The sequence below is a fragment of the Fringilla coelebs genome (genome assembly GCF_963513975.1).
Source record: "Fringilla coelebs genome assembly, chromosome: 4".
Taxonomy (NCBI): Eukaryota; Metazoa; Chordata; class Aves; order Passeriformes; family Fringillidae; genus Fringilla; species Fringilla coelebs.
Genome location: NC_140032.1, coordinates 1,159,463 through 1,172,501, shown reverse-complemented (window position 1 = coordinate 1,172,501; position 13,039 = coordinate 1,159,463). Strand labels below are relative to the sequence as shown.

At 52.6% G+C, this 13,039-nt stretch overlaps 1 protein-coding gene across 2 annotated transcripts in view; it reads right to left on the bottom strand.

The window, feature by feature from the left end:
- EXOC6B (exocyst complex component 6B) overlaps positions 1-13,039 on the bottom strand; it is a 309,916-nt gene that overhangs the window by 93,852 nt on the left and 203,025 nt on the right. For both annotated transcript variants that reach the window (XM_084205070.1, XM_084205071.1), the window contains 3 exons: positions 12,201-12,312; positions 10,499-10,633; positions 8,989-9,168 (listed from right to left, as the gene is read on the bottom strand). In XM_084205070.1, coding sequence (XP_084061196.1) covers positions 8,989-9,168; positions 10,499-10,633; positions 12,201-12,312 — 427 coding nt within the window. The remainder of the gene's footprint in view (positions 1-8,988; positions 9,169-10,498; positions 10,634-12,200; positions 12,313-13,039) is intronic.

Below are 13,039 nucleotides of genomic sequence, written 5' to 3'. Positions count from 1 at the left end.
GATGCTCCAGATCCCCCATTTACGCAGATTCCCGCCCGTGGGGAGGCCGGGGGAAGGCTCGGCACACCGGAGTGACGCAACCGCTGCCCCACTGCGGCCCAGATGTTGAACAGACTGGAAAGGAGGATGAGCTCCAAGGAAAAATCCCAACCCACCCACTCCATTGCTACTCCATGAGCCAGCCAGGCTCAGTCCAAGAGGTCTTTCCAAGCAGGCCCGAGTGACCGACAGGAGCGGCGTCCGAACCTTCGGCTCGTTTTGTCTCTTCCCAAAAACTGAATCACAGCTAAAATTTCCATTTTGAAATTGAGGTGTCATAGCTAAGAACCAGGCAGAAGATGGATGAAACAGAGAGACAGCTGTAGGAATTAGTGACTGGTTTTCAATTAACCCATCAGCTTCTCCTGATTTCTTGCCCTTCATGGAACCCAACAAAAGAACTCCAGAGGATCATGAGAATTCCATAGGAATCTGCACTTTGAGAAGTTTTTCCCACTCCTGCCATTCCATCTACCCAAAGCTGTAAGATCCAAAGAAAACATTTCTGGAAAGGGACCCTGTGATGGTCACAAAATCATTCTGACCCACGCTAGTGGCATCAGCCATGGCTGGTGGCTCCATCCCGAGCACCCAAACTTCTCTGTGCACCCTCAACTCGTGTCCCCTGCACAGGGACCCCCAAAGGTTGGGGCTCCTCCAGGGCAGCTGGGGCTCCTCCCCTGGATGGGTTAAGGAAGGTGTGGAGAGCTCTGGAAGCTGTTCATGGATGTCCCTTTCCACATTCCCAACTTAAGAGCCCTTGGAAGAGCAGTGGATGAAACAAGAGGAAAGTGGGAAATTGCAAATCCCATGATTTCCCCTAAACTTCCTAAAGGGTAGAAGAATCCCAACCCAAACTTTATCTCCTGGTAGGATTTTTGGAAGGTCCAGGCTGAGGCTCTGGAGCAGGAAGGAGAAGGCACGTTTGGATTCCACACACCAGGGCTGGAATTTTGGCTGCCAGATTCCCTGTGCCACACATTCCTCACAGATGGAGGTGCAGGCAAGAGGCAGCATCCGACACCTTCCTCAATCCCAGTTTGGAAAACAAAATTCCAAGCCAACCACGCCAAGGTGACTCCACAGAGGGAACTGTGCCTACGGAAGCACACCCTGGTTCAAAGGATTTATGGCATTGGGCATTTTGGCTTCCATTAATTTTCCAACTGCTGAAAGCAGATGAGGAAACCTTGGAATTCCAGATAACCTGGTTTAGCCAGACTCGAGTTTACAGAGCTCCCAGGTTAATCAGGGGTCAGCCTGCCCCATCCAGCGCTACCAAATCCATGGGATTTGGACACTCTGCTCCTTGCTTTAAAGCATCACCAACTCCTGTTTCTACCCCTCAATCCTAACAAATGTTTGGGATTCTGGAGGCATTGGGAAACCAGGAATGGGCTGCTCCAGCCACTAGTCCATCCTCTCCCCTTCAAAGTATCCCTGCTCTACAGGAATTTTGCTGAACATTCACTCAGGCCAAGCAATCCCCTAAAAGACTTGGATCACCTCTGGAGTGGAAAGCCCCAGACACAGAAGATTCTGGATGCTGCTCATTCCCTGTCCATGTCCACATCCCACTTTTTTTTACCTTTTAAACTTCCAGGATAAGCCACAACAGCTTCCCACCAGACAAATTAAAAAAAAATCCTGCTAAAATTCCTCCTTTGTCCTGCTACTTTGCACGATGCCATTTTTATTCTTCCCCCTCTTCCGTGATTTATTCCCGCCAATTAATCCCAACTAGGCAGAGAACAGAAAATTAGGAGGGATGAAAGGAAGGAAAACTGGGATTTGTTGCCGTTAAGAACAAGCCTGACTAAGAGCAGGCTGGCAAAGCCCCTCCATATAAAGGGATTACTCCATCCCTGACCCTTTCCAGGGGAGCTCCAGGTATTATTTTCCATTGATTTACCTTAATGAAAGTAATGCCCCCCTCTCTGTAGGAAGCTGACTCCAGAGCTGTCTAGGCACTGGATCCAATTAAAGAAATAAATACATCTGGCTTCTAAACAGCTCCAAGCCTGGAAAAGCCAGGGGGAAAAGGGCTTTTTGCATCCCTCCCTCTTGGGCTACGCCCTGAGGACAGCACGGAGGATGCCTGACATCCAACACCGCTCCTGGAAACCGCTGGCCGCGGGAACGCCTGGAGCATCCCGGCTTTGATGGGAGCCAGCCTGGGATTGCTCTAACGAGGCTCCCTCTCTCCAGGAGCTGCTCTTGATTCGAGGCCTCAGTGTTGACTTAGAAATCCCTCCCCCCAGGTGCCTGGAGCCTGCAAATAGTCCAGGTTTAGCCAGGCTCGGTTTCCAGGGAAAGGGGAACAAGCATCCCACTGGAGCAGGGAATATTGGTCGGGATTCCCGTGAAGAGCAGGGAATAAAGGCTGGAAAGCAGAAGCAGGGTCCAGGCTCTGTATGTGACAGCCCCACAGAATTCCCTGTGGGTTTGGCCCCCACGGGCCTGGGTTTGCAGCCGTGGGAGTAGAGGAAACAAGGTGGCTGCAGAGCACTTTGTTTGCCGTCTATCCCTGGAGATGCCGCGGGTTTTCCTCCCGCACATGGAACAAGCAGAGATGACAACAATCACAGGGGGTTGCCGAACCAGAAGGAAGGTCTGAAAAGTCTCCTTGGCTTTACTTTGGTGTTAATTGGCCAGATCCAAACTGGGAGATGGCACGTGACAAGAATCCACATTCTTTTCTGGAGAAAACCGTGGAATCCCAGAGTGGTTTGGGATGGAAGGGACCTTAAAGATGATCCAGTTCCACCCCCTGCCATGGCAGGGACACCTTCCACCATCCCAGGTTGTTCCAAGCCCCATCCAGCCTGGCTTTGGACACTTCTACTCCAGTCTGAGGGAAGGCTTAGTGCTCCAATCCCTCAAACCAGGAGTCATTTCCAGCTGGAATCCCCATGGGGAATTTCTCCGAACAAGGAGAATGGATTTTACAAACATCTTTTCTCTTTGGAGCAGAGTGTGAGAATCTCATCCAGGTTTCCCTAACATCAGGCATTCCCCCTAATTCCCTGCAGATTCAGGTATTCCAGGGTGATAAAAGGAGCCACTTCGATGCAGTAAAACCAACAGTTCAGTGACCAACTGGGAAGAAAAGCCTTTGCCTTTGGTCTCCGATTTATCCCAGAATTATTTATGCCATCCATCTCAACTTTCAATCCATCTTTTCCTTTCCCCCTGGCTGACACAAAGGACCTTTTCTGGTTCAGCTGCCCCCGAGCCCGGAGGTGTGAGCGGAGCAGAGCCAAGGCGCAGGACACAGCGTCCGGTACTCACCGACATGGTAGAGTGGACGTCTACCTGCCCCTACAGAGGACAACAAGGGAGGTCAGGGTCAGAGGCACAACAGAGCACAGCGACAGGACAGAGGCAGAAAGGAGCCCAAAGGCCACCAGGGGTGCCCACAACCCCCCAGCGCTCCAACGGCGGCTCCGACATCGGCAAAGGATTGGGAAAGCAAAACGGGGGCTCCGGGGAGCTGCTGGGAGGAGGAGGAGGAGGAGGATAAAGTGCCACAAGAGAAGTTTTGTTGTCATTCTGTCACAGATTCCTGGAATGGGGTTGGGTGGGAAGAGACCTTAAAGAGCATCCTGATTCAAACATCTCCCACTGAGCCAGGGTGCTCTCAGTGTCCAGCCTGGCCTTGGGCACTGCCATGGATCCAGGGGCAGCCACAGCAAATCTGGCAATTCCAGCCCAGCCCCTGCCCACCCTCCCAGCCAGCAATTCCTTGCCAAGATCCCAGCCCAATCTCCCCTTTCCCAGTGGGAGCCATTCCCTGGCTCCTGTCCCTCTGTCCCTTGTCCCCAGCCCCTCTCCAGCTCTCCTGCCTGCTCCTCAGCAATCCCACCTGCAAGAGGTGATGGATGTCAAGCCCTGGGAGTGACAGCTGGGATCAGCTCCAGCAGGGCTTGCTCAGCTCTTCCAAGGGCCAGGGGAGTTATTTAAGCACAGACTGGGCTTGTGCAAACCCAGAGGTGACTCTGGTGCTCCTGAGATGTTTTTCTGATGGTTATTTTCCACTTGGGTCCCTCCCAGCGCGGCCAAGGCTGTGGTTGGTGCAAAGTTCATGGCATTTCGCTTCCATGCACAGGGCCTTGGCTTATAAATATTCCAGAGGGATTTGACTTTTCAAATAAAAACACAGGCAATCGTTCTCTTTGGAAAGAAAATAAACACTTGCAAAGCTCTTTCTACCAGAGCAAGAGCTGCCGGGGCCGTTCGTTTGCGAGGGGGAAGAGATGCCAAGAGAAGGCAAAAAACCATCACAGCTCCAGCTGAAATCTGTGCCTGCCATCTGGCAAAAATAAGCAGAAAAGGGGAAAAAAAAATAGGGGAAAAAAAAAAAATTCCCTCTGCAGAGGGTTCACACTGAAGTGCTCAGCGGCAGAGGTCGGATTTGTTGGATCGCTGAAAGATTGCTTCCCCTTCCCAGGTCAGCCTCACCTCTTGACCTGCCCTGATTCCCTTCCAAAGGAGGTTATCGAGATACAAGACTAACAGAGGATTAAAGGAAACTGAAAATAAAAACAAAACACCCCCCCCTTCCTCCAGCCCCGCTCCCCTCCCCCAAGAAAACATCCTTGCTTTGTTAACCTGACAGTTCAGGGGAGGTGTTGACACAACCCTCCATCTCTGAGGAGCTTAATGTCAACAAATCAGTGTGTTTGGAGTAGCCCTGTCAATGCCATTTACATTAACTTGTCCAACAAGAAATAAAAACAACAATCAGCCATCAAAGACAAAAGGCTTTTTCAGTCATTCTTTGCAAAGTCTCGGGCTGGAAATGTTCATTTTTGGAGGCTCTGGCCCTTTGCTTGCTGAAAACCAGAAACCACCTTTTTTTCTGGTTTGCCTTTTTTTTTTTTTTTTTAAGGCCTAAAATACTTTTTGTCCTAAAATTTATTTTTTTTTTACCCTTAAAAAAAGAGGTTTTTCTCTTAAAGGGGACCCGAGCATCCCCTATTAATGAGCTCCACAGCAGCAGCAGCAGCAGGAGCCGACTCTCCCTGGTTAACGCAGGAAGGGGGCGGCCTCGGGAGCCAAACGTTAATTATGCTTTGATTCCCATCAGCCTTTCATTTGCTCGCAGACATTTTTGGGCACTGAGTGGAGCGTTCTGGAATGGCGGCCCCAAACCACCGTGACCCTTTCACGCAGCTCTGGCACGCCCCAAAACCCCGGCCAGGTCCCCGTGAACTTCTCCTGCCCCCCGGCACACGCCGTCCCCACGGCGCTGGCGAGGGCTCAGCGTCCCCCAGAAAACTGCAGCGTGCAGAGAAATTCCAGCAGTTCCCAAAATCGAGTGGTTTTCATCATCTCCCACAATGCCTACTCCAAAGGGAAAAAAAAAAAGGGATTGTGAGGCCTGGAAAAAGTGGAGGCTCCTTAGGCTGCTGCGCCAGCCACGATTTTGGGATTATTTTGGGGTTTTTTTGTGACCACAGAGGTGGTGCAGGCCTCATTTTTGGAAAAATCCAAGGCCATGGCTCTGGACAGCTTGAATATGTCCCCCAGAAAACTGCAACGTGCAAATAAATCCCAGCAACTCCCAGTATCGAGTGGTTTCCATCATCTCCCATAATAAAACTCCAAAGGAAAAATTAGGGACTCAAATGCCTGCTGGAGCTCCAGAGAAGATGGAGACCCTTCAGCTTATGAATCAGGATTTTGGGCTGGGGTAGTTTTGCTGCTTGAACCCTGGAAAAATCCAAGGTTGTGGCTCTAGACTTGATCCAATTGAAGATGTCCTCTCAGAGAAGTACAACACGCAAATAAACCCCAGGAATTCCCAAAATCAAGTGGTTTCCATCATCTCCCACAATGTCTACTCCAAAGGAAAAATTTGGGGCTGGAATTCCTGCATGAGGCCTAGAAAAAGAGACTAAAAAAGAGACTTTAGGCCAATCCACCAGTCAGGATTTGGGGCTGGGTGCCCAGAGAAATGGTGGGAGCCTCATCCCTGGAAAGATCCAAGGCCAGGCTCTGGAGAACCTGGTACAGCTGAAGATGTCCCTGCTTACTGCAGGGGCTGGAGCAGGAGACCTCCAAGGGGCCCTTTTGACCCAAACTGTTCAAAAATTCTGGGATTCCCAAGAAACACAGGGAAAACTCAGCCTAAAGAGGGAAACACAAACCCTAATCCTGAATCCCAATTCGGATTCCTTTCAGCCCCTCTCCAAAGTTGGGTCCCAGGGACCTTCCAGGGCCACCTGAGCTGCCCTGGGGCCAGCTGGAGCCGTGAGCCCACCGAGGTTTTCCTGCAGCTCCGTGGGACAATGGGGTTACTCAGCCCTGGAACTGTGCATTTCTGCAGCCTCAGGTGTTTTTTCCCCTGATGGGGTTTTTTGGAGGTGGAATTTTAGCCCAGGAACTCCAACATGCCCGGGCTGAGGCTCCCTGATGGGCAGGTGGAGCTGTCATTCCATGTGGGACAAGTGGCAGGGAGAGCAGCAAATGTGCCCCTTCCAGCAGCAGGGGAACACTCTTCACTCGGCCCAAATGCCATGAATTCATCAGGAACCAGCTCTCCAGCAGCAGGGGAACACTCTTCACTCTGCCCAAATGCCATAAATTCATCAGGAACCAGCCCTGGGGCACGGGGGCATTCCCAAGCCAGGCAGGAGAGCAGGAGTGGGAGGTGCACAAGGAATGAAGGTGCTCCAAGGACACCCCACCCCAGGCTGGGGCGCAGTCCTGGAGCTACTGGCAGAGTGGAAATCCTGGATTTTATGGGACCAGGCTGAAAACTCGTCTCAAACGGGGCAGCAGCTCCTCTCAGACCCCAGAACTGTCATGCCTTATTTGCAATCACACCCCTCGTGCTGATGGATTGGGATGGGTTTGGGTCAGCTCAATCTTGTCCCCAGAACCCTGAATTTCCTCCTGGAGCTGGAATTCACCCTTTTGGGAATGTTCCTTCACCCCTCTCGCTCTCTCCTTCCCCAGCTGATGCTCATCTCACATTTTTGGTCCTTTAACAAACACCTCCATCCTTTTTTTCACCTTTACCTCCTGCACTTCAGTAGCAAACCCAGGAACTTCAGTGTGCTCCAAAATCAGCCGCTGGAAAAATTCCCTGAACCCTACAAGGATGAAAAACATTGATCCCAAAGGATGTGGAGGCCTTTGGGATGCAGCCAGGTCCTTCCTGGCTTGCTCTCACCCACAATTTGGGTCATCCATCAGCAACATGAGGCAAAAAACTCCAATCAATATTAAAAAACCCCAAACCTGCAGCTCCCACAAAGCTTTGACCCAGACCTGCAGCTGCCCAAACCAGGCTCAGGTGCTTCCCCCGTCTCCCCCAGGCTTTGGGGAGGCTCTGGAGCTCAGGGGGTGCCCAGCAAATCCAAACTTCTCCTCAGCTGGGGCTTCTCTAAGCCAGCTCTGGAAGACAAAAGGCTGCCTCGATCTGTCCTGCTGCTTTTGAGACCAATTCAAGCCCCCCCAGCCTCCAAACCAGCCCTGCCTGGCTCCAAAAGGAAACATTAATATTTAAGGAAGATAAATCACTCCTGGCCCACCTCATAAATCACCGTGGGCATCCCCCCCCAGCTCATCTCTGCTGCTCCATGCTCTGCTGCAGAGACCAATCTCCCTGTCAAATTCCATTACCAGCTCCTGAGGATCCCCAGCGTGACAGGCAGCAGCCTCCAGGTGCTGAACCAACCCACAGCTCCTTTTTTAAGGAGAAATCCAGCCATTTCCAGCACCTCCTGGCTTTAAAAGGCACCTGCCACAGGACACCTGCTTGGGACATTTGGGACCTGGGGAGACGGATCCAAGTCCTCCCCTCTGCTCAACACCTCCTTTATCAGTTGATTTACCAGTTTATCAGTTGATTTACCAGTTTATCAGTTTATTTACCAGTTTATCAGTTGATTTACCAGTTTATCAGTTGATTTACCAGCCTGTCCCGCTGATAACAGGGCTGAGGGAGCCACTTCTCCTCCACACAGGTGCAGAGGGGCAGGGAAGCCCCTTCCAGCCCCCTTTTGGGGACTCTTCCCCCACAGCCAGAGCTGCCCCTGCTCCCAGATCTTCCTGCTGGGATGGGGATGCCCAAAGACAGGAGCCAGCACAGTCTGGGGCTGTGACACCTCCCAGAGCAGCTCTGGAGGGTTGGGACCGCCTTCCAGAGGAGAATCCCAGGGCACAAACGGAATGAAGGAAGCTGCCACTGGGGAATATTAAATCTCCCCTTCCTGTTTATCCCCAGCTCGCAAAAGCAGCAAATAAATCCCAGTTTTGTAAAGGAAAGATCTGAAATTGCTTTTAGAACAACCACAAGAGTTCAGGGGATTTGCTGTTTCAAAATACCTGCTGATCCTCCCGAGAGTGCATCCACACAGCTCAAAACAAATCCCATTTAGAGAAGGAAAAAAAGCTGCTGGAGCAAAAAAAGGAATCTCCCTGGTGATTGGATTTTTCCTACCAATGAGACACCACTCAGCCGACTGCAAAAAGCAACATAAAGCACATTTCTGATGGCAACAGCAGCATAAACACTGGGACTTGAGACAGCAGAGAGAAGAAAGAAACATATGGTGCCTTCCAAGGGAGCAATATTGGGATGGGAGGCATCAGGGACTTGACAAACACTTGGAAACGCAGCTGTAGTTCCAGTAACGCACCCATAGGCTGGATTTTCTGGGGAAAAAAAAAATCCTGGCTGGGCATTAACTGCAAGTTAAACTATCTAAAACACAGGTGTGGAATAAATCCCAATCCTGCTGGGAGAGAGCCTCAATCCCACCAAACCAGACTTGCAAATAATGGGGGGAGAGAGAGAGACTCCTACTGAAGCCCAGCTCGTGGCGACACGTGAAACACCTTCCTCTAAAAATGGAATTTTTCCCAGCTCCCCGCAGCACCAGGCCCTGTTCCCAGCCCGGTGTGGGCTGCCAGGAGCAGCAGGGAGGGCGGGCTCACCGGCAGGTGGGTGAACACGGCGAAGGTGCTGCGCAGGAAGCCGATCAGGTCCACCAGGTAGTCGCTGGCGCGGCCGCCCGGCTCCGGGGCCGTCCAGTCGTAGTCGGCCAGCTGCAGGAACTGGTCGATCTTCTGGTTGAGGTTGGTGTAGATCTCCTCCTCGGCGGCGTGCCGGGCGTCCTGGCAACGAGGCAGGAGGTGGGATGGGGGCTCCACACCACTGAGATCCTACATGGGATGGGGGCTCCAGACCATTGAGACCCCACGTGGGATGGGGGCTCCAAATCAGCAAACCCCACCTGGGATGGGAGCTCCACACCACTGAAACCCTACATGGGATGGGGGCTCCACACCACTGAGATCCTGCATGGCATGGGAGCTCCACACCACTGAGATCCTCCATGGGATGGGGGCTCCACACCACCCAAATCCTACATGGGATGGGGGCTCCACACCACTGAGATCCTACATGGGATGGGGGTTCCACACCACCCTCTAATGGGGCAGGAGCTTCACTCAAACCTTTAGACTGGGATTTGACACAACCCCAAATCTCAGGGCAGAACCACGAGGCTGCTGCAGCCTCGGGCTGGTGGGACAGGGACCACCGGGCTGTGTGGGCAGGACCAAGCTGGATTCTGCCCCTGATGGGACCTGAGGACAAATCCAGAGCGGCTGGAGGAGAGCCTGGCTCCTTTGGTGGGATCCTGGTGCTGGTGACACCAAGGTGGGGTTCAGCCCCTCTTCCAGAGCTGATGATCCCCGTGGGTCCCTACAGCTCAGAACATCCCGTGATTCTGAGGTGGGAGGAGAACATCCCCGATGGAAACCCCACCAAACCCAGAGCAGGGCTGGGCTCAGGAGCCTCCCTGCCAGAATTAGGGCAGGACACTCAGCTTGAGGCCAAACAGGTGGATAAAGCCAGCATGGACTGCCCTGGGGACACGAGACTGAGGCACCCCAAGGAAAAGCCTCACCAAACCCATTCCTGCTGTTCCCACCTCTGGATCTCCATGGGACACCCCACACTTGACCCAACCAGATCCTAAATAAAGCACTCCTGGAGTGGGATTTAAAGGCTTGAAAATCTGGGAGTTCCTGTCAGCCCTGATTTTTAGGGGATAATGCTAAAAGGAGGGGAAAGATGGAGAAATATAAATTCTGGCAATCTTCCTGCTGGGTGGAAGAGGAACCTGGTGTCCATGACACAGCACTCCAACAGCAAAGCCAGGATTTATTTAAATAAGAAATATCAGCCTTTTGCTTAAGATCTCCTTAATCCTTTAGCTAATTAGGGCTGCAAATTAAGGACAAAACCTCCCACGGTCTCGACAGGAGCGACGCTCCGAAGGACAAACCCAAAGCGATGGCGCAACCTGCCCAGAACGGGCCGGGATCATCCTTGGGCTCAGCCCAGCTGCCCCCGAGGCCTCCTGAGCAGATCCCTGCCAGCACCCCCCTGGGGTGGCACCCCGAGCCAGGAGGGCGCCGGTCCCTCCGCGGGGCTCACCTTGAAGGTGGTGGTCCCGTAGAGCTTGGTGGTGTGCACGGTCTCGGGCAGGACGTTGGTGATGTTGGTGATGAACTCCTCCAGGAACTTGCAGGATTTCTCCAGGTGGGTGGTGTTGATGATGATCTGCACCAGCTGGGAAGGCAGAGGAGGGTTTCAGCCCCGCTGCCAGGGCCGTGCCAGGGGAAGGGATGCCAATTCCTCGCAACGCCGCCGTGAAAAGCTGACGCCGCGCAAACGCCCCGAGCTTTGCTACGGGCTCCAGTCTCTCCTCCTTTAACAACACCTAAATCCCAGATAATTCTGGGGGGGAAGCATTTCCCATGACAGCCACTAATACCACGAGAGGCGAATTTTTCTCTTTAAGGACTTTGCTACATTGAGCTGTCACTCAGGGCTCCCCAAAAAACTGCCAGCACACATCAGGAGGCTCCTGGCTGCCACTGAACCCGAAAAAGAACCCAAACTTGAGTGACACCGAGCAGCATCACAGGGGCCCTGAACAAAGGAACCGCCAGGTTTGGCTCTGGCAGGTGTGGGGTGAGCGGATCCCTGCCAGCCCCCGGGGCAGCAGAACGCCCTGGGCTGGTGTCACTTCATTGCTGGAGCGTGGTGGGGCTGTCTGCAGCCGCCTCCCGGGCAGGAAGGGTTTGGAAACGCTCCCAAATCTGAAGGAGATTGGATTCATCAGCGATTTCAGCGCAGAAATTGCAAAGGGACACCACAAAGATGCCAGCGCCGGCGCTGGTGACATGGTGGTGACACCTTGGGAGGTTCAGCCTGGACATGGGGAAGGAGAAGAGACACTGGAAAGGTGCAGAACTGGAACTGGGTGTCCAGAGAAGCTGTGGGATGTCTGGGAGAAATGAGAAACCGGGAAGGGAAAGCTTTGGGTGACACAATGCAAGGCAGCAAAAATTAAGTAAACAATTAGTAACTCCTTGTTTAATACCAGCAATTAGCAACACCTTGTTTAACAGCCAGAGCTCCCACCTGTCCTGGGGACCTGCAGATTGACGTGGATTAAAATCATCAGAAACCTGATTTTGTACCAAAAAAAATCAACCAGGGAAAGAAACCCCCAAATTAGGGTTTGTGCTGCAGCAATGTGCTGAATCCACTCAAACATCACCTTAAAATGAGGATGGATTGCTCTCCCATCCCCCCATATTTCCCTCTTGGATCTCCTCTGGTCCTCCCTGAAGTCCTCTGACTTTAACAGAAATTTGCAACATGGCCCAAAACGTGGAGAGCAAAATTCACAACCAATACCAAAGAAACCCCTTCGCTTTCCCACAAGCTGAAGTTCCTGGCCTTTCCTGAGCAGCTTTCCAGGCAAATATTTCAGGGAATGCCCCAAACCAGCACCTCTGGAAGTGCCTGAAGGAGTTCCAAGGGACCTGCTGCCACCCTGCCCTAGAATCACACAATCCAGGAATGGTTTGGCTCGGAAGGGACCTCAAAGATGATCTAATTCCAGTCCAAACCTTCTGCTATCCCAGGTGGATCCAACCCCAGTGTCCAACCTGGCCTGGGCACTGCCAGGGATCCAGGGGCAGCCACAGCAAATCTGGGAATTCCAGCCCAGCCCTGCCCACCCTCCCAGCCAGCAATTCCTTGCCAGGATCCCAGCCACCCCTGCCCTCTGGCAGAGGGGATCCATTCCCTGTGGGCTCCATTCCCAAGGGAATGCACACCCCACCTCGGTCAGCCCGACGTTTTTCCTCTTGATGACATTCTGTAAACAGTTGCTCAGGGTCCGGGTCAGCAGCAGATTCGTGGATTTTCTGATCATGTCATCGACTTCTGTGGAGCTGCAAAGTAAAATTCAAAGAGGGATTTGCAAGATGCTCCCTGGAAAGAAAATCCCTGGGAATTCTCCTCATCCTCCTTCCCGACTCAGCCCCGGCTCACCCCTGTGCAGCCCTGCAGAGCTCACAGGAGCTGATGTTTGAAATGCATCAAAATGCAACAATTTAAGCCTTTTTATCCATGTTTCAGGAGGAAAGGTGAGCTAACACCTGCAGATCTCACATTCCTCAGCCTCCCATCCAAGAGGGGCTGGTCCAGCCCAGGAAGAGCCGTCCATGGCATCAGCACAACCCCCAGCACGGGGGGTTCAATGTTCAGCACAAGGGAAAACAACTCCAATGGTGAAACCCCAGATCAAATACCCCAAAATTCTCCTCTCAGCTCCTTTCTGGGCTTTTAGACAAAATTACAGAGCCACAGAAAGGTTTGGCTTGGAAGGGACCTTAAAGGGAAACTGGAAAAACTGCAGGAGTGAGCGAGGTTACAGGGGATGGGTTCAGAAGGACACACTTCCAATGATCCAGGATTTCCACACAGGGACTGCTCAGCACAGCACAGCTCCATCTCCCAGGATCCCAGAGTGCTTTGGGTGGGAAGGGACCTTAAATCCCATCCCATTCCCAACCCATCCATGGCAGGGACACCTCCCACTGCCCCAGGTGGATCCAGCCTGGCCTTGGGCACTGCCAGGGATCCAGGGGCAGCCACAGCAAATCTGGGAATTCCAGC